This window comes from Passer domesticus, chromosome 16, assembly GCF_036417665.1.
Source record: "Passer domesticus isolate bPasDom1 chromosome 16, bPasDom1.hap1, whole genome shotgun sequence".
Classification (NCBI taxonomy): Eukaryota; Metazoa; Chordata; class Aves; order Passeriformes; family Passeridae; genus Passer; species Passer domesticus.
This window is the reverse complement of record NC_087489.1, coordinates 14,429,039-14,453,284: the sequence shown is the minus strand read 5'-3', so window position 1 is coordinate 14,453,284 and position 24,246 is coordinate 14,429,039. Positions and strand designations below refer to the sequence as shown.

The 24,246-nt window shown below is 47.9% G+C and overlaps 1 protein-coding gene across 1 annotated transcript; it reads left to right on the top strand.

Annotated features, from left to right (window-relative positions):
• The first annotated feature begins 979 nt into the window (after positions 1 to 979).
• Positions 980 to 17,078, top strand: PARD6B (par-6 family cell polarity regulator beta). Its single transcript, XM_064391287.1, has 3 exons — positions 980 to 1,231; positions 5,761 to 5,983; positions 12,562 to 17,078. The coding sequence occupies exons 1-3, from the start codon at positions 1,166 to 1,168 to the stop codon at positions 13,389 to 13,391; spliced, it is 1,119 nt and encodes a 372-aa protein (XP_064247357.1). The 5' UTR covers positions 980 to 1,165; the 3' UTR covers positions 13,392 to 17,078.
• The last annotated feature ends 7,168 nt before the right edge of the window (positions 17,079 to 24,246 follow it).

Here is a 24,246-nt window from a genome sequence, read left to right as displayed (position 1 = left end):
CATCCATGGGACCCCGAGACCCCTGAATCAGAATCGCTGGGCTGGAAGCGATCTTTCTCCGGGGATCGTTCAGTCCGTCCCCAAACTCGATGGCTCAGGGGCCGGAGCCCTCAGGGCAGCCTGACCCGGGGGCTCCGGGGCTGTGAGGGGCGCGGGCCGCGGGATGGCGGCTCCTGGGGCTGCGGGAGGGCGAGGGTTCGGGCCGGCTCCTCAGGGCTGTGAGAGGGCTCGGGCTGGCTCCTCAGGGCTGTGAGAGGGTTTGGGTTCGGGCTGGCTCCTCAGGGCTGTGAGAGGGCTCGGGCTGGCTCCTCAGGGCTGTGGGATGGTTAGGGTTCGGGCTGGCTCCTCAGGACTGTGGAAGGGCTAGGAATGGCTCCTCAGGGCTGTGAGAGGGCTAGGGTTAGGGCTGGTTCCTGAGGCTGTGGAAGGGTTAGGGCTGACTCCTGAGGGCTGTGGAAGGGTTTGGGTTCGGGCTGGCTCCTGAGGGCTGTGAGAGGGCTCGGGCTGGCTCCTGAGCGCTGTGGGAGGGTTAGGGTTAGGGCTGGCTCCTCAGGACTCTGGGAGGATTAGGGTTCGGGCTGGCTCCTGAGGGCTGTGGAAGGGTTCGGGCTGGCTCCTCAGGGCTGTGGGATGGTTAGGGCTCACTCCTGAGGGCTGTGGAGGACCCGGAGCACGGCATGGAGGCTCCTGAGGGCTGTGGGAGGATGCGGCGCTGCGGGATGGCGGCTCCCCGGGGCGGGAGGTGCCTGAGGAGGCAGCGGGAGCCGAGCCGCGCTCCAGCCCGTGCGCGCACAACCGCGGCCGCTGCGGGATAACGGCTGAGGAGGCACGGCCGGCACCTGCTGCGGGGACAGGAGCACGGGGACAGGAACACAGAACCCCGCACCGCTCCCGCCCCGCCGCCTCCATCTTGCGCTGCGGCGGCAGGTGCGCGGCCCCGCCCGCGCGCGGCCCCGCGGAGGCGGCGCAGGCGCGGCGAGGGCCCCGCCCCGGTCCCGGCAGGTGCCGGAGCCGCGCGGCCCCGCCCCGGCCCGGCGCGCTGAGGGCGGAGGCGGCGGAGCGGCCGCGGCTGCCGGGGCTCTTGGCTGGGCCGCGCCGCTGCCCGTCCCGCAGCGCTCCGGCGGAGAGAGCAGCGAGAGCAGCGGGCGCCGCGACCGCGCGAGGCATGAACCGGGCTCAGCGCGGCGCCGCGGGCAGCCGCGGCCTGGGCACCATGGAGGTGAAGAGCAAGGTGGGAGCTGCCGCCGCCGGAGGGCCGCGGGCGCGGGGAAGGACCGGGCGGGCCCTGCGGGGCCGCGGTGTCGCTGCGGGTGCGGGGACAGGCACGGCTGCTGACTCACCTGGCCGGGGGGCGGCCGGGGCACGGCCCCGCCGGGCCCGAGCGCTCCGCAGGCCGCCGGGCTGGGCGGGCGGGCCCCGCGCTCCCTCGCCACCTGTCCCCCTGCCCCGGGCCGCGGCTGCCGGGCGTGGTGGGGGCGCTTGCTGCGTGCCCTGTTTGCGGGGAGGAAATATAAATGGTTTTGCAGTGGTTTAAAAAAAAAACAAAAAAAAAAAAAAAAACCAAAAAAAAAAAACCAAACAGGTAAGCGGAGTTGGCCCCTGAGTTTCTGGACAGATTAAAAGGCGTACAGACAAATATGTGCTGTGGGGAAAGTATGGGATCACTGGACCAAAAGGGGTGTTTGGAGACATCCTTGGGGAGTGGGCTATATAATCTCCAGAGAACCCTTCCAACCCTGAAAGTTCTGTGATAACTCCCAAGCGTCAAGACTCTCCCTTTGTCCGAATTGCAGTGAGTGCGTTGTTAGTGACTGTTTCTGTAGTTACCTTTTATTCCCTGATGATTATGTCTTTCTGTAGCTTTTTGGGCGGTCAGCGTAGGCTCACGGCAGAGGTGGAGGTGAGCCCTGGCTAGCTTATCCGAAAGTGGAGTTTGCCTTCTCTCAGAGGCCCCGAGAGACTTTTACCCTGGCAGTGTGGCTGGAGTGTGTGCCTGTGTGTTCCCGCAGACATCACCCGTGCCAGGGGCTCACAGCTTTGCCCAGCTCTGTAAATCCTCCCATGCGTGTATCCACACCTCTTCTATTTTTAATTTTGTTTTTCTTTATGGTTAGGGAAAGTTTTTCTGCTGAAACTTAGATATTCTGAGAGAAATTATATATTTTTAATTTGCTTTCTATTTGTAGTAATTTCCAATTGTAAAACTGCTGGATGTACAGTATGAGGTGGAGTGTCACTGTTAGTTAAAGAAACGTTGAGTTAAAGTCCCTTTTTTGTTGCCTGGGCAGATTGTAAGTGCATCCACGTGGGGATATGTTTTCCATTGGTGGACCCAGATCTCTTGGGCTGTTATTTAAACTGGGGAGCAGCCTGTGTTGGAACTTCTGGAGAATGTGATGATGGTCTCTACATCCTCATTGAGGGTTATTTCTTTGAAGTGTTCATTTTTCCTGTGGCCTAAACCAGCAAGCACAGGAGTATCTGGTAGTTGTTATCTCAAGTACCAGTTAAGTTAGTACTGTGATGGTGAAGTCTTTTATTTGTGCTCTTATAAGGTTGAGAATGATCAGTATGATGTGCTAACAAGCCCCAAATCACTTGTTTCCTCAGCCCAGAACTCTAGGGTTTACTGTTTTCCCCGCTGTGTGTTTTCCTTGGTTTAAAATCTACCTGGGGAATCAGCTGTGTGATGTGTTCCTGGTGTTTGTGCAGAGAAGTGTGGCCCTAATGAATAGGGATTGTCCCTCAAGTGCATATTATGGAGCAGGATTCAAGGCATTCCTAGAACTACTTGTTGCTAATGCATTATTTAACAGCACCTCAATTTAATATCGCAGAGGAGTCATCTTCCTTCTATGGAAATGAGCAATTCTGAGGAGAAAGAAGAAATGCCTGTGTGGGAGGTGGAGGGAGCCATTCCTGTGGAGTGGCCTGGCCTTTGAAGGCTGCTCCGTGATGCACAGCTCTTTATTTAGATATTCCAAATCAATAATTGTGCCTCAGCTGACGAGGCTGGGCCAGCACAGCCCAACTGTGCTGCAGTTACATGAGCACCGTCCTTTTGTTAGTTTAGTTTATTCAGTTTGGGTAACTGCTCTGAGCTTGTCCTGGCGATTCCCCTCTTGAATCCCAGGCAGCCCATTTTCTTGTCATGGAAAATAAAGCTTTATACCCCAGAGCAGAGTTCCTACTGATGGTATAGAAATCCCAAATAATCTTCTAGTTCTCTATTAAAATTTGTGTTTTCCCCCTTTCTCATGACTTGGAATAATATTTTTCTCTGAGTAAAATCTTAATAAGTGGTAAGCCAGAGAAGGTCACTGCAGCTCATGTTCTGCAGTGATGGAGACTTGCATGGAGCAGCTCTGTGCTGTGTTTCAGAGGACTTAAAAAGGTGGCCCATAAATGGGTGTTGAGTGAGCATCCCGGTGCCTTCCTGGTGCTGCCATGGCTCCCCTGCCTTCTCCCGGGGGAGTTACAGGGGAGCAGCACGGGCACTGAAGGGCTCAGGTGGCAAGGAGCCTTCTCTGCTTAAGTTACTCCTCCAGTGTCTCCCCTCCTCTGGAACATCTAGTGCAGGCCTGTTCCATGGCACGGAGGGCAGCACCTGATGGAAAACGCAGACATTTCAGGGATTCAAAGAAGGCAATTGCACACTTGCACTTGTCTTTTACCTGCTTTCTAGTAGTATTGAGCAAACTGTGTTAGGAAATGCGAGTGGGTTGTAAGTATTTTGGTATTTGCACCAAATATGTATAAAATGACATGAAAAAAATTAAAATCACACGTTTGAAAATCTGGCCCTTTGCTTGCTGTGGTAATATTCAACATTTATTCCAACCTGAGGGTGAGGTTGTTGGTTTTTTCAAACTTTTATTACTGAATTGTGTTTAAACTATATAATCCTTGAAAGCCAAACAATTTCGATTGCTGCCATGCATGGGCAGTTGCCGTGGGGCTCACGCCTCCCGCGGCTGAGCAGGGAGCTGAGACGGGACGAAGTCCTGCACTGATGTCACCACTGAGCTCTGCTGCCTCTGACGTGTGGGAGTTCCTCCTGTGGGCTGGGCTTTTGTTTGTAAGCAGCTGCGAATCATCCCTTCTGCCTCATTAGTCAACGTTAGGCTAATTGCAGGTTTTTTAGAGCAGGAATGTTCCCAGATAGTTCCTTCATTTGGTGCTTTTGGAGGAAGGTGGGGTGTGGAAGGTGTAGCTTGTTTTGGGTTAGCATGATGTTAACGTGCTAACAACGAGGTCCTTGTCTCCTGATTTTCAGTGCTTTGTTGGTATGTGAGCGCTCCAAGGCTTTTCTTCTCCAAAAGATTGTAATCGGGTGTGAGGTAAAGTGCACCTCCCCGTCTCCTGTGTGTAACATACACCCAAGCATGTGATACTGCGGCTCAAACGTGCACTCCGAGCGTTTTGTTCCACGTGTGCTTCTGCTCTGCTTAAAACTCGCTAAAGAAATTATTTAAAGTCTTTATTTTCGCTGTATGTCAGCAATAAAAATTCAGAAAAAAACAGCCAACTGAGGTTTCTTAAATTATTTATTATCCTTCTAATTTGTATATAATCTGTTCTGGTTTTTGTAACCTGGCTGCTGCTATCTCTGAATTCCTTTTGACATCTCTGGTATGTTGTGTATGTGCATGATAAGGAGGATTTGGAGTAATTTTTATCCAATATTCTGTTTGCTTTGGGTCCTGCCCTTATTAGGTAGAACACCAACATTTTACTAGCTATGTGTGGTAAAAACCACTGTTTGTCTAGCCTACATCAAATGCTCATCCTTTTCTTGGCACACAGTTGAGTCTCTGCCTACCCCCACTGTATCATTGCCTTAATAAGCAACGTGTTTTAGTAAGTGTTGGCTTTAGAGATGATTTAGGAGACTGAGCTTGAGTGGATTTGTGAGCTGGGTTTTTTGTTGAATGATTATGTTGACTACAAGCAAATCCTACCCCTGAAAGTAGTGTCAGTGACTAATTTTAATATTTTTTCCATATTTTCTGAACCTTGCCAGATTTGGGAAATCCAGGTTCTGTACCCTGGATAGAACGCTGATTTAAAAGACTGTTGCAATCAAGATTTGAGCCTTGCTCATGCAGGCGAATGTTCTGCCCTTGAGGGCAGTGGCTGGTTGCCTCTGTTCTCTCTTGGGTAGGAGCAGAGTGAGCTGAGATCAGCTCCCCAGAGCGGGGCTGCACGTGGCTTGTACTGAAAAGCAGCAGCAGTTCTTCGTGGTCTTCCCAGCCAAGGGGCATTTTCAGTTCCTGCCCAAGCAGCCGGGGGTGTGAGGGCTGCTCAGCCTTGCTGGGTGACCCGCAGTTGTGTAACAATCTCCACACGCTGTTCTCAAGGGCACCGGTGGTTCTCAGAACCAAATTCCAGGTAGGCACATACCACAGGATGTTAATCACGGTGCTGCTGTGATTGCCACAGCAGTGCTGCCCCTGTTCTGTGCCTCGTTGCTTCGTGAGCCTGTGAGAGTCTGCAGCAATCCCTGCTCTGCTTTGTCACCTTAGTGCTCCCGTTAAATGGAGCACTGCAACAGCCTCGGCATGCTCAAAGGTACACCAGGCTTCACCAGGTACAAAACTAGTTATAATTTGGGGAAAAAACCAACTGTTTTCACTGACTGTTTTATACCATGTCAGAATTGTTTGTTGTAGTTTTTAGTGCACTTTTAATTCCCTAATGTTTCTGGTTTAACATAATTGTTGCTTCCATATTAATGATGTAAGGTATATTTTGTTGTAGTTTGGGGCAGAATTTCGACGATTTTCTCTGGAGAGATCCAAGCCTGGAAAGTTTGAGGAGTTCTATGGATTACTGCAGCACGTGCACAAGATCCCAAACGTTGATGTTCTGGTGGGATACACGGACATTCACGGAGACCTGCTGCCTATCAATAATGATGACAATTATCACAAAGCAGTTTCTACAGCCAATCCTCTCCTCAGGATTTTCATTCAGAGAAAAGGTAAGAGCACCTGAAGAATGTGAATAATCATCTGTTTATCCAGTTACAGTGTGATGTATGGAGGAAAAACCCTTCAGTCCTATTTCTTCATGTCAAATTCCATAATAATTATGAGTCATGAAAGGTATTCACAGCTTGTCTCTCTTGCAAGAGCTTCCTCAGGCAACCTATTTATACTTTGTGATGTTTTGCTTATATTTAGTTGAGTTAAAGTCAAGTTAAATCTTTAGCAAATGCTTATTTTTGGTTTCATGTAAGCAAATGAAAATAAACTTTTAACCTCTAAGCTTTTCTGCTCTGTATGTTGGACACTTTTCACTTAAAATTCCAATCTTGATCAGACAAGAAGAGAGACCATTACAGGATGGAAAGTAATATTAAAAATGTTATTACATTAAGTATTAAATGCAATATTAAAGTATAAATTCAAGACTAACTTCATAATATGCTACTCTTATCACACTTTCCTAATAAAACATTTTTCAGTTTTCAGCTGACAAGATTGTATCAGTTAGCAAACCTTAGGAGTGGCTGCTTGCTTTGATGGTTTGCCTTTAAAAGTAGTGTGTCTGCTCTGGTTGTGTGTCCCTACTGTCTGCTTTTGTTCATGAAGGGAAAAAAATCCACTTAGAAGTTTGTATTTGTTCTTGTGGTGTTGTTCCTGGTTGTTGCTAAGACAGGCATCTTTTCCTTGGAAAATGCTTGGGCATCAGAACCTTTTATCAGCTCCCACTTGAAAAAGTGAACAGCTCCACAAGAGCCTGACACAAACCCAATATTCATAACCAGTGTGGCTGCTTGGCAGCTGCTGAGTGCTGGCAAAATGTTTGTTTTGTTTGTGTTGATAGTATGGACTGGCAAGGCCTGAGTTCTCAGTGCTGGAATGCCAAAGGCATGAAGCCTTTGCTTCAGCAGAGCCTGCAGGGAGACAAGGCCTGTGATTCCATCTAATCCCCTACAGTAGCCATATGACAGGAAGGGATAAGCCACTTTGTCACACTGGGATTATTGAGTTTATATTTTAACACCATATGCTTTTAGATTGTTCCTACTGTGACAGGTCTAACGTTGCCTGTTCCTAGTGCTGCGTTTGTGATGCTTCTTTAGTTTCCTACAATCATTTACCTTGATTTGATCAGGTGGATAATTTGTTACTCTGGTGCCAGGAGCTGATACAATGCACAAAAGGAGATGATGAATCCATTTTAGTTTATCAGAACACGAACTGATGAGCAGGAAAAGCTGTGTAGGAAGTACCCAGGTGTCACTGCCTTCCCTTGGACACGAGAGCCTTCTGCCTGTGGAGTTTCAGGGAATAAAGGGCCCACGCTGGCACCACAGTCCCCCTGCACTTTGCTGGGCTTTAGTTGTGATCACATTGATCACATCTGTTGATGAAATTGAGCCTTTGCCTTCACTGACATCTTTGCATATCCTTGTTTGGTGGAAAATGCAGAAATAACTTTATTCTGTGTTTTATTTGTGATGCTTTGCCTGTAGCCAAGGCTGGATGGGTGGAGTTAGGGATGGTTCATATTTTGTGCAGCATGGTCTAACTGTCCTTAATTTTCAGATTGCAGCAACCTTACTGGCTCTGCCTCTGGAATGGAAAAGAAATGTCTTAGCAAATACCTGCTTTGATCTGGGCTGGTTTGGAACTATAATAAGTGACACAAGTTACTTTTCCACCTGCAAGGCTACTTGTGGCTTTCATGCATTCTCTTAAATCAGCTGAAAAGTTTTTGTGGGTTTTGTAATGGAACTTGGACTTATTTTGTATTTCCAGCAGCAGTAGTTGGGAATTTAAGCTCTTTGGAAAAAAGCCACTGTGGGGAAGAAAGTGTTTTGATTCCTTATAATGTACGAAATTTTTATCATATTGTCTTAACTATTTAGAAACTACGTGTAATTTGTGCAAAGCTAACTTGAGGTATGAGCAGACTGCAGTGAAATCTAATGTAAATAGTATTAACTTCTTAGTATATTGCATGCAAGGAACACCTTGAGGGGTTGAAATGGGAGCTGCAAGATGATTTTGCTTCTATTAACAAGCAATGGTTGTGAAAATGGAACTCCAGAATTTGGAAAATATTATGCCAGAGTAAGAACTTTTCTCTCCTGTTTGATTTTGACTCTACATTTCTGAAAGCTCTGTTTGTCCTGAACATTTATGTGGCTTGGTTGATGTGGTAAAAAACCTAGAGATCCTGTAATGAAATCACAAATTGTTCCTCTTGGCTTCCTCTAGTTGTATTTCACAAAATTCCTTTAAAATGCTTTATAAACTGCTCCAGTGCTAAAATCTAAACTGGGGCTTGATGTTGCACATGTCAGGATTGGCTGTCAGCTTGCAGAAAACATTCCTGGCTGGAATTTCATTCTGCAGTTTAACAGATTAACAGGTACTGTTGACATCTGGTATTTAAAGGTTAAACTGATGTATTGTGATTAAATCCAGATGTATGGGAGTCACTCTGTCTGTGAGAAAAACCCTTCTGAAGAGAAGATGGAGGGGAGCAGTCTGCCCAGGCTGAAGGGCAGCTTGATGTGGGGAACTTTGCATTGTAAATACCAGAACAGCAGAGATAACAGAAGATACATTTCATTATAACATCCTTACAGTCCCTCGAAGGATTCTAAATTAGAATATCCAACTCCTGCAAGTTCTGCAGGGATGTGGCTGTATTTAGTGAGAAGTGGCTCCTTTGGTTAATCCACTTGTGCCTCTTGAGAGACACTTTGTCACTGAGAAGCTTTGCTGTGCTGAGAAGTATGAGCAGTTGGCTTTTTAAACAGCTCTTTGTGGACTGGCCTACTATTCTGAGGCCTCTTCCTAAAACACAGGTTGGTTTCCTAAAACCATATTTTGTTATGTTTTGTGACTAAATTAGAGATTTGTTGGGTCGTATTTAAGAATGCTAAATTGCATCTCTGTTCAAATGCACTAACTACTTGGGGGCTTTGAAAATTTAATTCTCAACGGGTAACTCTACATTGATTTACAAATGGGTCAGGAAAATATTTCAAAAATCTGTCTTCAATAACATTAAATTGAAACCAGATTTGGCATTTGTGGGCTTTTGTTTTCAATTTCATGTAAGAAGTCTGTACAGATTGGTGCCACCTTGAGCTCAAAAGTGCTGGGGGGAGAAATCCTTCCTGCACAGTGTGGCGTTCTCCTTCACACTATCTGTAGTTAACACCTTGTCCTTTGGCTTTAGGCCAAAATATTTTTGCTGGGGCTTTAAACTGATTAGTGAGGTGCCAGAACAAAGATGCCTTTGTACTTGAGAGTATTGCTTTGAAAACTTGTTTAGCAGTGCAAGAGAGGTTACCCAGAGTGTGCTGTTCTGCTGAGATTTGGGGAGATGAGTTTATCCACCTTCCACTGTTTTTCTCCTCACAAATTCTCTAACCTTAACTGTCTATCTTAAGGTTCGTGCTAGTTCTGAATTATTTAACTATTAAGAGCAGATATAATGAAAAAAACTTTCCCTCTGGCCTGTCAGAGTTTTGTAATGTTTTGACATCTGGCTTGCAATTTGGGATGCTTTTATTTCAACCATGTGTCCTGTAACTTAAGAAAGTTACTAAAAACAAAACCACCAGCTCAATTTAAGATTTCTGGTTTGTCTTCTGAAAGAGACTTTTAAAGTTCCTTTTTTTCCCAAGAAATGTTTTTCTGCTCTTAGTTTTTGTTTAAAAAGTCCTTTGGAATCTGTTATTTGCAGACAGACATTTACATAATATTTATTTCAAAGCCAGTCCTGTTGCAGCTGATCTTCGTTTCTCTGCTAACTGGAAAAATTTGATTTGGACAGAAGTTGCCAGCTGATAGTTGTGGAAGGCAGGCTGGGAGGTGGTTGTCTTTGATCATTTACAGGACACGATAGAGCTGCTTGGATGTAATAAATGTGTTTGTATATCCAGTTTGTGCCAGACTTCCTGCAGGGTGTGTGTCCTCCCATGAAGGTGAAGAAGCCTCATAGCCACTGTGGCAAGCTGGGATCTTTGAATGCTTTACAGGTTTGATATGACAGAATAGGTGAAATACCACAGAGTCTGTCTGAGTCTCTGAATAGAAGAAGAAAACCCCATCAGTTGAACACCTTTTAATGTTGCAGTGCACACGGGAGAGCACCCTGACAGAATCAGTCCTGACCAAGCTTTGCTGTCCTGTTTTCTGTGTCTCTTTCTAAACCAGCTGTTGTACTAGAGCAGCAGGATGAGTGCTTGAGTGGCCCCAGTCTGTTGGGACCTGTGTCCTGGGGCTGTCATCAGCCACTTGCACTTCAGCAGGAATGAGTGCAAGTGTTACCTTGTATTTAAAGCAGCAAGAGGTATTTGAAGTGAGACCTGTCTAGGATCTGATTTCACAGTTGCCCTTTCCAGGTTGTTTTGTAAACAATTGTAGCTCTAAATAAAAAAAGAGAGGTTGTTGCACCTCATTGAATTGCAAAAATCCTTTCAATGAAACACCAGATGTCTAACTGGAAACTGGTTGGATGGGTTGTCAGGGGAGATAAGGACAAAACTTCTCTCACTTTTCCTTTGATCATAAATTTTTAGCAAACATGAAAAGAATTGTTCCATGCTGTCTGAAAAGCCAGCCTGTTGTCAGCAGTGGATGGAGTACAGGGGTTTAGCCAGCTGATCTTAGTCAGTCAGACATTCCAAAGGGCCAAATACAGGGAAAAGGCTGAGTTTGCATTTCTGTGGGTGTTTCACTTCAGACACTGTTCACCTGTTACAATGCTTTGGCTGGGAAGATTGAATTGGTTTTTAATGCACCAGCTCTTCAACACAGCTGACCTAACATTCTTAGACATGGGAAGATTAGATTTTAGGCTATTTCTAAAGCCTTTGTGCTTGATATTAAGATCTAATGTTATATTAAACCTTAAATGACAAAGTAACTGAGATTGCTATAGAAGTGACTTCAGGCCATAGCAGGGCTGTGTGAATCACATATCTTCAGAAATAACTCCTGATTGTGGGAATTCAATTGTTGAACAACTTTAGCTGTAAACATCAGTGCAAAAGATGCTCTGTGTTTAGCAAACAGCTAAGCAAAAGCTTTGCCTTTCTTATGGTGTAATTATTCCTTTAAAACAAAAGAAATAAAAAAGAAATGTAAATGAGGCCATCATCAGGACACATTTTTCTAAAACATGTTGATGCACTATTGTGTACACACAAGCCACGAGCTGACAATAAATCCTGTTGAGGTTTTTTTGTGGGCTAATTTAAATTTGTTTCTTTTCTTCTTGTCCTTTATCTTTCAGAGTACCAGGTCCAAGGCTGCCTTCCTAGAGCAGCCAAAGGACTGTTCTTGTTTTCAGCAGCCCTAAAGGCTGGGAAGGGAGGGAGGAGTTGGTGTCACATGCTGCAGTAGTGTTAGCCTGTTGCTCTAGGAATACTTTCTCTGTTCTGTTTTGCTTGAAGCATCTGAGGAGTCCAAATCTGACTGGTTCATGTCTGTGTATCTCAGCCTGAGAAGCAAGTGCACTCATTGATTTCCTCAGCAGCTGGCAGCTGTCCTGAAATGCCACCAGGGCAGCATTGCCACAGTCAGCCCAGTCCACAGACTGAAATGTATAGCCATTCTTCCACCTTCTTGGCTGTACCAATGGCATCTGAATGGGATAATACAAAGAAATCCCAGCTTCTCTGGGTCCTGGGGTTAGTGCAGTCCAGTTCTGCATGATTATTGGGGTTTTCCCCTGTAGACCAAAGATGTGTGTGATAAGGATGAGTGTAAATCTGAGGAAGCTCAGGTCTGAATGTATTTAGGTTGATTCTTTTTGGTGAATTATTGCATATTAAAAAGGAAAATGGAGCCTTTGGTAAATAAGCATTTCAGAAATCAGTATTGCTTCCACAGAATGTGTTTTCTTGTCCCTTACAAGTGGCTGTAGGACTAATATGTTTTCTTTTGGATTTTTTTAAGCTCTAAGCAGTTTGCCTATTCCTGTATCAAGTTGTGGCAGTTACAGCATTGCTTGCATGAACAGTTTTGCTTGAAGTATTTGTGTGCGAGGTCTCTTTGTTTCTGCTCCACAGCCATTTTACCTACATGGTGTGGGGGCAGGGAAGAGTGCAGAATGGAATAAGCTTTCTGGAGTTTGAATCCAGGTCACTTGGCTGGCTCCCAGTAACTAGGCAATAATAGGCATGCTGGCTGCTTTCCCTTTTTCATTCTTTCTTTTCCAATGATCTGAAACCTGAGGAGAGAAAACTAGCAAGTGGAATTACTCTGAATAAAATTAAAATGTTTCTAGGAATGTACTCACTCTTTCCATTCTACCCTTTCTCAGGCAGCTGTAGCTCTTTTGTGTCTGCTGCTGCTAACTGGTTTTCATTTCTTTTCTGCACACTCTTTCCCTTGGTAATAGAAAACCAAAAGTATTCCAAACTTCGTGTTTCATAACATTAAAGCTTTTGTTTCATGAGTAGAGAGAAATTCTTCTATGACGGTAAGGCTAACACCTTCTTTTGAGCTGTTTGCTGAGCTGAGGCATGGGAGCAGTGTGCCCTCCTGTCTGCAGGCTCTAATCCCCGTGTGCTCTGTCTTACAGAAGATGCAGACTACAGTGCCTTCGGGACGGACACCATGACGAGGAAGAAGAACGTCTTATCCAACGTGCTGCGTCCGGATAACCACAAGAAGAAGCCCCACATCGTCATTAGCATGCCCCAGGACTTCAGGCCCGTGTCGTCCATCATAGACGTGGATATTCTGCCCGAGACCCACCGCAGGGTGCGGCTCTACAAGTACGGCACCGACAAACCGCTGGGCTTCTACATCCGCGACGGCTCCAGCGTCAGGGTCACCCCGCACGGGCTCGAGAAGGTGCCGGGCATCTTCATATCCAGGCTGGTCCCCGGGGGGCTGGCTCAGAGCACGGGCCTGCTGGCTGTCAACGATGAGGTGCTGGAGGTGAATGGGATAGAGGTGTCAGGAAAAAGCCTGGATCAAGTTACAGACATGATGATTGCGAACAGCCGCAACCTGATCATCACGGTCAGGCCCGCCAACCAGAGGAACAACGTCGTCAGGAACAGTCGGACTTCGGGCAGCTCCGGCCAGTCCACCGAGTCCAGCCTTCCCAGCAGCACCCCAAACATTCTGGGGAGTCTGCTGCAGGGAGAAGAGGAGAGCGATGAGGAGGACATTATTATTGAAGACAGTGGCGAGCCACAGCAGATCCCAAAAGCTGCGCCTGCCAGTGAAAGCATAGAGTCCTTATCACAAATTGAACTCCTCCACGAGTCCACACAAAATGGATTCCTTCCTTCCAGTGAGATGAACTTGAATCACTCAGCAGGCAGCATTAGCATGGAGTATGAAGTCCCAGAGCCAGGGCGCAAGTCCTTAGAAGAAGATGGAACAATAATAACACTATGAAATGACATTGGTGTACTTTGTATAAGTAAGGATGCCATATGTGTTTTAATTGGGCTTAATATGTAACACATTTTATACCTCTCCATCTACCAAGCACTGCAGTTAGAGTAAAAGGAGGGAAAAAAGTAAATTCAAGAAATTCAAAATTACATAAGTTGACTAACTTCATTAATTCTGCACTTCAATGTAAATAATTCACAAAGCTGGATGATAATTGATAAATAGCTGAAATTGAATGAGGAAAATTTTAATTGAAAATGAAGGATAGCTAAGAGATGGCTGTGAGCTTTCTTTTAAAGGTACTTGATTTTTATTATTTTTTTATGCCATATACTACTGGTTCTATAGAAGTAAACTTCCTGACGTGTGCAGCTGCCTGTCCCGTGGGCTGTGGTTTCACGTTCCTCTGAAGTGCTGCTACGTGTGATGGAGCTGCTGCAGCCCCCTCACTCCTGTCCTGGCTGCTGCTCTGCTGGCAGAGCTGGGAGAGGGCCACAGGTGGGCTGGGAAGAGGTGGGGGTGACTGGGCTGGTCCTGGCTGGCACAGGGACAGCAGGGCTTTGGAGGTCACTGTTCCTTTGTGAGTGAATGTGCAACCACAGGCGTGTTAGTCAGGCACCATTACTGGTTTTAATGGCCAGGCAAGCTTACTTTTAATGACTCTGATTTTGAAATTCAGATGTGAAAGTCTTAACACTAATGCATCAAAGACCTGGTCTCATTCTAGTTTGCCATATTTAAGGATATAATTGGATTTAGTTACTAATCCCAGGAAATTACAAACAAATCAAATGTAAACAATGCTATGGAAATAGCATAATGTAATCTGTTACACTTGCAGTCCTAGTAGAAACTGTAATGATTTCTACTAGCAAAGGTTTGTTGGAATTAGTCTGGATTATATACAAGTGACTTTCTTCAAACCTGAACAAGTTAGAACAGTCTTGTTAAATCCCTGGATTAAAAGAAGTTTTAAATCAGAATGCTTTACTACACCTTGCTTGAGCCATGTGATATTAACTTACCCATTCCTAGGAGCTGCTCTGTAAGTGCAGATTGCTTGTGCCCCTGGCTGGGTGTTGTGGCTATTACAGTGGTGTCTGTGTGGAAACACTGCTGCCAACTCCTGATGCTGCAAGAGCAAAGGTGTGTGTGTAACCACTGCACGCCCTGGGACAGCTGCAGGGGAGGCTTCCAGCATTGTTTTTATCCTTCCCCTTTTTGTATCTCCTGCTTTACCCCTTTGGCCCTTGTTTCCAGCCTGGCCCTCCCCTAGGAACAGAAGTTGTGGTAGGAAAATGAGCTGGGGGCTAATAGGACTGGGGAGAAGGATCTCCTCAGGGGTGCCATGGCCTCTGTCAGCCTGTCAGGAGGAGTGGGGTGCTGCCAGTTCTGTCCTGTGCTCCCCAGAGCAGCACTCGGGTGCTTGGGAGTGTGTTCCACCCTCTGGGAAGATGTGATGAGTGGGAAGGGAGACTGACCCCTTTCTTTTGTTCCCCTCAGTCTATTTGAGGAAAATCTACCTCTGGTAACTTTACTAACAGGAGACCAACTCAACTGTAAGTTTAATGGTAGGGCATCTGTAAAAGTTGTCACAGAGTATCCTGTGTTTGTTTCAGGTTTTTGTGATGATGCAAACACTGCTGCAGAAGCAAATCCCTGCTGTTTGATGTTACAAGTGCACATTGGAAATTAGTATCTGATGAGCAGTAGTTTTCTCAAACCTCCAATGCCAATGGAGTCCAAGATGCCTAGAGAGGCATTCATCCCCCTTAGGATTTATGGAGAATAGGCACAGCAGGCAGTGGTACTCTGCAAATACAGGTGAGGGCTCTTTTGTTACACTTATTTATGGTTTCTGTGTGTGAGTGTGTGGAGAGCCCTGGAATCTTTTACAAGAGCAAGATCTTTCAAGTGTTCCACTTGTTTTGCTAATAATTATTGAAAATGAAGTAACTATATCCCCTTAGTGTGAAATGAGAAAAAGAAATGTTCATTCTGCAACACGGAGACCTTACCTGTGCATGTTTTCTCTCAGTGCTGCTCTACACTTTCTTTATGGAAGATTGTTTACTTTGAAAATATCTTTATATTCCTTTGTCAGAAGACTTTCCTTCCTGTATGAAATCACCAGTGGAGGGTGAGACTCATTATTCTGCTAGTTTGCACTTCTGTGCCTTTGGTTTACTTGAATGTATTGTGAATAATCAAAGGAATAAAGGCACTTGGATGGGAAGAGGAGAGAGGTGCAGAGGTACAGAGAATGAACTGGTGCACTTAGGGCAGGTGTAACGTTTCCATTCCATGCAGATCCCTCTGGGGCTGCCTTGGCCCCTGAGGATTTCACAGCTGGGAGCATGGAGGTGCCTGGGGGGGCTCAGCCTGGCCAGGAACCTGGGCAGGTGCCAGCCCCGAGGCTGCTGTGCTGCCAGGCATGTGGGTGGGTACTTTGAATAATGTTTATGCCAGTATTAAGGACTTGTAGAAATTTAACTGAGGTCCTACTCTGAACTGCATGAGACTTCATTGCTTGGGACCTTTCCTGCAAACTGAGTAATCTAAACCTGAGATAATGTTCTTTTTGACATAGATCATGTTCTGTTTCACAGAAATTTGGCAACATGTAGTAAAACTAAGCATTTGGGACTTGATAAAAACTTAAAATAATAAAACTGAAGAATATGTATTTATAGGTACAATGACAGACTGCACAGCATGTAATTGCTTAATGCTGCAGTTACCACAAACTTTCTAAAGTTCTTCCATATCTTACTAATACATACACTGTTAATTACAAAAGATTTTTAAATTGCTACTTAGGGATGATCAATGGTTGATTATGAGTGGCTAAATTTAATTTTATATATAAATGATACTGGGGTTCAGTATAAGGTTTTTTAAAATATGCTGATATTGTTAGCCTTTCATTCACTACCTCCTAAATTTTTAACATCTATACTGTTTTCTCCCTGGAAGACAATACTTAAAGGCTTGACTGTTTTATATGGATTTTATCTATAGCTAAAAAAGGAGAAAAAAAATCCAGCAGTGATAGTGAGGACGCTGCGCATGATCGACAATATTACGCTGCTATTGATGTAATCTGTGTGTTAAGTATCCTGTGTGTGTAAATTGTATTTTCAATCCAGATTTTATAAATTAATTTATGAAATACCCAAATTATTTCAGAATGGAATGAAAAACTAAAATTCCTTTGACTAGTGTTATATGTTGTGTACATGCACAGAGGGGGACAAGTGATTCCTCCCTGGTGGCTGGGAGATCCAAGTGCACCTTAATAGGAAGAACAAATTCTTAGTAGAATTAAGATGCATTTACTTTAAAGTTCTGCTGTGGTACTGGAGAAGTCAAGCCTAACTGTGAATCATATGTTTTTTTCCACACCTGAATTAAATTTAGGACAATGTTCTCACAAGCTGTCTTTAACATGTGTATTTTTGTGAATATTATGTATTTTCTAATTAAATTTTACTTGCAATGTGATTTTTACATGAATGAACTTGTTTAAAATGTCAAATATCAGTATTTTTCTTACAACTTTAATGTATAATGTACATTGGTATCTCACCGAATGAAGACTGATTTTACAAAAATCAAGCTAGATGTAGTTGTATATTAGTCTTATATTTTTACAGACCAAAATAATAAATGGATCTAGAAATTAAATGTTCTTTTCCCAGTTACTTTGTCAGATAAATCAAAATGAGGAAGAATGTATCCTTTTTCTCAGGTGTGACAACAGCTGGGCTTACTATTTCTCTCCTGGCCAGCGCACTGGGCACTTTTCCTGGCAGTGCTCTCTGTGCCCTGTCCTGCCCTGGAGCAGGGCTGTGCCCCTGGCAGTGCTCTCTGTCCCTGCCCTGGAGCAGGGCTGTGCCCCTGGCAGTGCTCTCTGTGCCCTGTCCTGCCCTGGAGCAGGGCTGTGCCCCTGGCAGTGCTCTCTGTGCCCTGTCCCTGCCCTGGAGCAGGGCTGTGCCCCTGGCAGTGCTCTCTGTGCCTGTCCCTGCCCTGGAGCAGGGCTGTGCCCCTGGCAGTGCTCTCTGTGCCTGTCCCTGCCCTGGAGCAGAGCTGTGCCCCTGGAGCAGGGCTGTGCGCCTGGCAGTGCTCTCTGTCCCTCCCCTGGAGCAAGGCTGTGCCCCTGGAGCAGGGCTGTGCCCCTGGCAGTGCTCTCTGTGCCCTGTCCCTCCCCTGGAGCAGGGCTGTGCCCCTGGCAGTGCTCTCTGTGCCTGTCCCTGCCCTGGAGCAGGGCTGTGCCCCTGGCAGTGCTCTCTGTCCCTGCCCTGGAGCAGGGCTGTGCCCCTGGAGCAGGGCTGTGCCCCTGGCAGTGCTCTCCATGAGCCCTGTCCCTGCCCTGGAGCAGGGCTGTGCCCCTGGCAGTGCTCTCTGTCCCTCCCCTGGAGCAGGGCTGTGCCCCTGGAGCAGGGCTGTGCCCCTGGCAGTCCCAGCCGTGTGTCCCTCAGTGCTGCTGCTCTCTGTGCTGTGCTTGCTCCTGCAGCAGGGACTCCATTGAGGACTGCTCCTGGGACAGGTTCAGGCCCCTGCTGCTGTCACCTGTGTCCGGTGCTGCTGTCACTGCTGCTGTGAGTATCTCTAGAAGGGACAGCTTGAACTCAAACCCATTTCATTTACAGCTGTTTCCTCCCACCTCTTGCCGTGGCAGCCCTTGTCAACATTGACCCAGGGAGGAGACTGGGGCTGTGCTCAGCCCTTTGCGTGTGGCTTTTGTTTCTGCTGCTTTGGGGCTGAGCACAGTTCTGCCCTGCACCTCCCTGTGTCTGCAGGACTGGTTTGTTTGTGTGCTCAGGGCTTTCCATCCCTGCAGACAGAGCCCTGGGGAGGGACAGCAAGGCTGGGATCAGCACTGACCCAGAACCAGAGAACCCAGGCTGCCTCCAGAACTGGCGACTTGGAGCTGGGGGAGTTCTGCTCTCTGCACAGGACACTTGGGAGGCATGCTGGAAGCAGAGTGGCATTCCTGGAATGGTGTGAGCTCTGCAGTGCATCCTCTGCAGTGTTCCTGCCTCAGCAGGGCCCTGGGTGACCCAGGGAGGCAGCAGGAGCAAAGGCTGAGCCGTGTCCTTGGGAATGCTGTGAGAGGATGGAGTGAGCCTGACAGGGCCGGCTCTGCAGAGGGACACAGCACAGAGCTGGGACTGCCGGGGAATGAGGCTGGAGTGCTCTCAGGTCAGCAGCGCTGCTGCTGCACAGCACTCTTACCCACAGCAGTTTTGTTAAAACTGAGGAACTTATTTAAAGGAAGGCTAACTTTCCCTGCTGCTGCCTCCTGGAGGAAGGAATGCAGCTGTTAACTGCATCTGTCCTTTAAACCCAGGAGCATTCAACTTTTCTCAAGGTGATGAGCTCTTAAGGCATTAGGACTTGGGTTGTTTTATGAAATTGAAAATTCATGCATGCTTACAGATACAGGATTTTCATAAGTAATCCTACTCTCCCTAGTATACCACCAGGAGAAAGATTTATACTAGTGCTAAATACCCCTTTGAAGATTTTTTGTTATCCTCAAATTGCCTGTGGCATTCTACAGACTTTCCAGAAGTCTTCTGAGCACGTGTTCCTTGCAATACACACTCAGATACCGGGATGTAGTTGCACATGGTAATGCTGGAGAGGAAAAAGCAGCTTTAAGTTAGCTTCATAAACGGCCTCCAATGCTAACAGAAGGGAAGATGTGCTGGATGGTAACAATATTCTTGGATGCTGTAGAAGTATGCAATAAATGGCACAGCTGGTCCCTGGGGAGGCGAGACTGCAGCGAGATGTGGAATTCAGACTCCTTGTGCAGCTCTGACAGAGCACTTGTGTACTTTTCCTCTCACACAGGAGATAAATCTGTCTCTGGGGACTTGATGTCGTGTGCTTGATTTAAAAGTGCTTTAGAGCCATGAAGCACAAGGCGATTAAAGAAGTGCTGTGCTATTAAACCAGCAGTTCTTATGCCCAGTTCAGAAGTGTTGCTAATAAGATACCATTGCCTCTCTTTCCAATTAACATTCCTTTCTGCTGAACTGCTATTTTATTACCTGATAGCATAAGGAAATACCTTGCATTTCATCAGTGAGAGACTTGTTTCAGACTCAGGGGTGTTGTGTTTAAGGAGATGTAGAAGAGTGTATTTGCTGTCCCCACATCAGAACGTGGTTCTTGTCCTGTGAGGTGCAGTGACCTCTCCAGAGTGCCCTGGTGAGCTCCTGGCAGTGCCCAGGAACTGATAACGGCTTTGCTGTAATCACAAATGGAATGGCAGCAATCAGAGCTGAGGAACAGAGAGCAGCAGCAGATGTGAAAGGAGCCAGGGAAGGTAGGACACCACCCAGTGCAGGGCTCCTTTTATAAATGGCATTTTGCTGCTGTGCTTACAACAACACACAAAATTGGTGTGTATCTGTCTGTCCTGTCTAAATCAGGGCTGGAAGTGGCCAGATACCCACAGCTGCGAGAGAAAATGGAGAGAAAATAAAGAGCAGGAAGCACATAGGAGATTAACTAATGAAGGAGGTGAGAGTGCCACGCACTGCAGAAAGGAATACTTAATTCTGCAATGGCCACAAGTCAGTCTGTTCCATGCAGCTGTAGGAGCTGGTCAAAGAAAATATCCTATCTCTACCTGCAAGCCTGGTCCCTTCAGATTCTTACAGCTGTAGCAGTAAATTCTAGGCGTGAGAAGAGTATTCTTCTTGTGAGACACTGGAATTTCTCAAGACTTTTTGGGTTTTTTTTTTCCCCTTTTGCTTCTTTGCTATTGTTCTGGATATTGGCAATTAAAAAAAAAAAGTGGGATTCTCTTTTCTGTTGGAGGACACAAATTATTTGAAATTCTGAAAATGCTGAGGAGAATGAGTGGAATATAGAAACAGATTTCTCTGACTTTCTGAATGCTGCATGAGGTTCTATAAAATGCTTGGTGTTGTAATTCTGAAATTTAAAAACCTAATTGCTTAAATCTTGTGAAAACCTTGTTGCTTAGTCTGCCATTCATACTCTCTGTCCTGTCCAGCAAAATGAGAAAAGTAGATATATTTTTGCAAACTCATGAATTTTTAAATAAGCTAAAACTTAAAGCAAAACACTACTCACAAAAGATCATTTGGGTTTTATTAAACATGCTATTAACTGTCTTTCAAATAAGCTCCAGGTGGTCAATAACTGGATCTCTAGAAAGAAAGGAAAGGGGGAAGGACAGGACCTGGTTGTGTTCTAGGCACGGCTCTGACCTCAGATCCTTCCGAAACCCGCAAACGGGGACGGAGAAATCCCGAACAGCCTGGGGCTACATTTTCCTCTGCAGCCCTTTCATTTCCCGGTGCCTAAAACCGGAGCCGAGCCCGCCCCGCTCCCGGGGCCGCTCCCGCCCCGCGCCGCCGGGTGCCGCGCTCGGCGCGCTCAGCTCGGCCGGCAGCGCTCGGGGGGCACCGGGGGGCACCGGGATGGATCGGGATGGACCGGGGGCGCTCGGGGGGCACCGGGGGGCACCGGGATGGATCGGGATGGACCGGGGGCGCTCGGGATGGACCGGGGGCGCTCGGGATGGATCGGGATGGACCGGGGGCGCTCGGGGGCACCGGGAGGCACCGAGATGGACCGGGGGCGCTCGGGATGGACCGGGGGCGCTCGGGGGCACCGGGAGGCACCGGGATGGATCGGGATGGACCGGGGGCGCTCGGGATGGACCGGGGGCGCTCGGGAGGCACCGGGATAGACCGGGATGGACCGGGAGCGCTCGGGAGGCACCGGGATGGACCGGGGGCGCTCGGGATGGACCGGGGGCACTCGGGAGGCACCGGGATGCGCGTCCGGAGCAGCCCCGGCCCCGGAGGAGGTGTTGTGGTGCGGAGTTGGGGGCGCGGAGCGGGCGCTGCCTCCCGAGCCGCTCCCACCGGGGGCACGCACGGGGGGCTGCAGGTGCGGCCGGGGGTCCCGGCGGGACGGTACCGGGGGGGCTGGACCGGGTCCCGCTGCAGCCCCCGAGGCTCCTGGGCCCGGCCCGAGCCCTCGGCGGGGCGGTTCGCCAGGAGCGGCCCCGGCCCGGCCCACGCTCCGTGGGCTGCCGGGGATCCCTCGGGATGAGCGGAGACGGGACTCCCGCGGCTGGCATGCAGAGCTGGCTAAAGCCCAGCTGCTGCTGGATAAGAATTGGCATGTTTTTGTTTGTTTCCCATTTTTTTTCTTGTCAATTGCTGCTCCTCCGCTGGTTGTTGGGATCTATCTCAAAAAAAAATGGAAACTTGTTCAGTTTCATTATTCAGAGAATTTTTTCCCATGTCTCTTCCTTGACATCATCTTTTCATATGTGGTTCAATGATTTGCAATAATCAGACCGCTTACACATGTCCACATCTTGGGATCTTTGTTTTGGTTTTGTGTTCAGCATTTTCAAGGTGATGACACAACGCTTTGTCCAGGATACCCACATCATTTTCATGTGGTTAAACCACTGACAGTGTTTGTCTTTCTTCTGTCATCTACACATCTGCAGTGGGCAAGACACAAATCTCCTTAATGCTGTTTACATTTGCAAAAAAATGAATAATGAATTTTCAAGCTTGATTAAGATGATGTTGCAAAGTGAATCACTTAGTAGGGAACAAGTTTCATTCAAGTATTAGTTCATATCAGCTGGAGTCTATTGGTTTAGTCAAGTGCCACTTGTGCTGGTGTTAAATAAGGAATAAAGAAGACACAAACAGCTTTCCAGTCCAGTGCTGTACAGCAAGTGAGTGCCTGTTAGTTCTGATGCGAAATACAGAAATAATTTATGTTCTTTGCTCCTTGGAAGTCATTCTGTTCCCTTCAGACTCTTCAGCTGAAATTAAACACCTGTTTTACCGCTGACCTCTCTTGATCCTCGCACATCTCGGTAGCCTGCTCCAAGCAGCCGTGTAATTTGGTGTTTTCCTGCTTGGGAATTGATCACAGCTTTTGAGGCTGCGTCTTCTTGAGTGTCTCCTTGGCCCTGCACCTTCGAAATGGGAACGGGGCTTTCGGCTCCTTTGCATGGAGTTGCCTTGCAACTCAAACAAGCGTTTTTCACATTTGCATTTAGGATTAGCACTTTCCTCAGTGCACGGCTTCCACCGCCCGTTCTGATGTACAATTTCGTGCAGCAGTTGTAGCACGCGAAGCCGCACTCCCGGTGAGCTTTGTGCGGGCCTGCGGAAGGCTTTGCCCAGCAGAAGCTCTCGCGCCTCTGCCGCAGGACATCGGTGTGCCTGACAGGAGTGCCCCAGCCCTGGACGAGGCTGGGACAGGCTCTGTGGAGGGCTGGACAGGCGCTGTGGAGGTGCCCCCGCCGCTCCGCTGGCTTTGCCCCGCTGCGGCCGGGGCAGCGCTGGCTCCGCGGCCGGGCCCTCAGGGCCGGGCCCTCAGGGCCCTCAGGCGCCATCTTGGCCGCGGGCGGCGCTGCGGGGCCGCCGCCGCCAGGGGGCGCCGGGGCGCGCGCGGGGCCGCCTGAGGGGCGAGGGGAGCGGGCGGGCCGGGCCTGGAGCAACCGCCTCGGAGCCTGCCAAAAACCCCTAAAAATACCCTAAAAACCCCTAAAACACCCCGGCACAGCCCTGCAAACACCTCCGGAGCCTACAAATACCCCTAAAACACCCCGGCACGGCCCTGCAAACACCTCCGGAGCCTACAACTACCCCTAAAACACCCCGGCACGGCCCTGCAAACACCTCCGGAGCCTACAAATACCCCTAAAACACCCCGGCACAGCCCTGCAAACACCTCCGGAGCCTACAAATACCCCTAAAACACCCCGGCACAGCCCTGCAAAACCTCCGGAACCTAAAACACCACTCTGCACCCTGGCACAGACCTGTACAGACCCTAACACAGCCCTACACGCCCCTACAGACCCCAAGACACACCATCAGACCCCTATGCACCCCTAAAAATACCCTGATGGCCTACAAGTACCCCTATATACCCCTACAGACACCTAGAGACCCCTACAAATACCTACAGAGACCTCGAAACCCTTGTGGACACCTACAGACCCTTAAAACCCCCGTCAGACACCTCAAAACCCTTTTGGACATCTACAGACCCCTACAAACCCCATCAGACACCTCAAAACCCTTTTGGACATCTACAGACCCCTACAAACCCCATCAGACACCTCGAAACCCTTGTGGACACCTACAGACCCTTAAAACCCCCGTCAGACACCTCAAAACCCTTTTGGACATCTACAGACCCCTACAAACCCCGTCAGACACCTCAAAACCCTTGTGGACACCTACAGACCCTTAAAACCCCCGTCAGACACCTCAAAACCCTTTTGGACACCTACAGACCCCTACAAACCCCGTCAGACACCTCAAAACCCTTGTGGACATCTTCAGACCCCTACAAACCCCATCAGACACCTCGAAACCCTTGCAGACCCCTGCACCCCCATACAGATTCTAGGAGCCAGGCACATTTATTCTAAGTGTGGAACAGGACAGATGGGTTTCTTTACCCAAAATCCCCGGGTGCATTCTGGAAGGTGCAGATTGCCCCGGTGTGAGGGCAGCCTGCTCTACCACAGCGCGTGGAATCACAGCTCCCGCTGCTGCCTGGACTCTGTCCGACTCACTGCTGTGTTTATCCACTCAGCTGGGCGCTCACACTAAGGTATTTTATGTTCCTTGTGCTTTGTGCCATCAGTCAGCCGTGCACATCGCATTTCTAGCTCCACTGAAGGGTCCTGGGTGTCTGTGCTGCCTTTCTGGTGTCTCTGCAGGACATCCTGTAAGGACACCCAGAGTCTGGGCTGCAGTGCTGGCACCAGTGGTGCAGGGGACACTGTTGGTTTGTTTATGGGAGGAGGATTCTG

Excerpts from the sequence above, each read along its gene's own strand:
- PARD6B (XM_064391287.1), top strand. The coding sequence starts at position 1,166 with ATGAACCGGGCTCAGCGCGGCGCCGCGGGCAGCCGCGGCCTGGGCACC. Across the intron at positions 1,232-5,760 it reads CCATGGAGGTGAAGAGCAAG|TTTGGGGCAGAATTTCGACG; the intron begins GTGGGAGCTGCC and ends ATTTTGTTGTAG. Across the intron at positions 5,984-12,561 it reads GATTTTCATTCAGAGAAAAG|AAGATGCAGACTACAGTGCC; the intron begins GTAAGAGCACCT and ends TCTGTCTTACAG.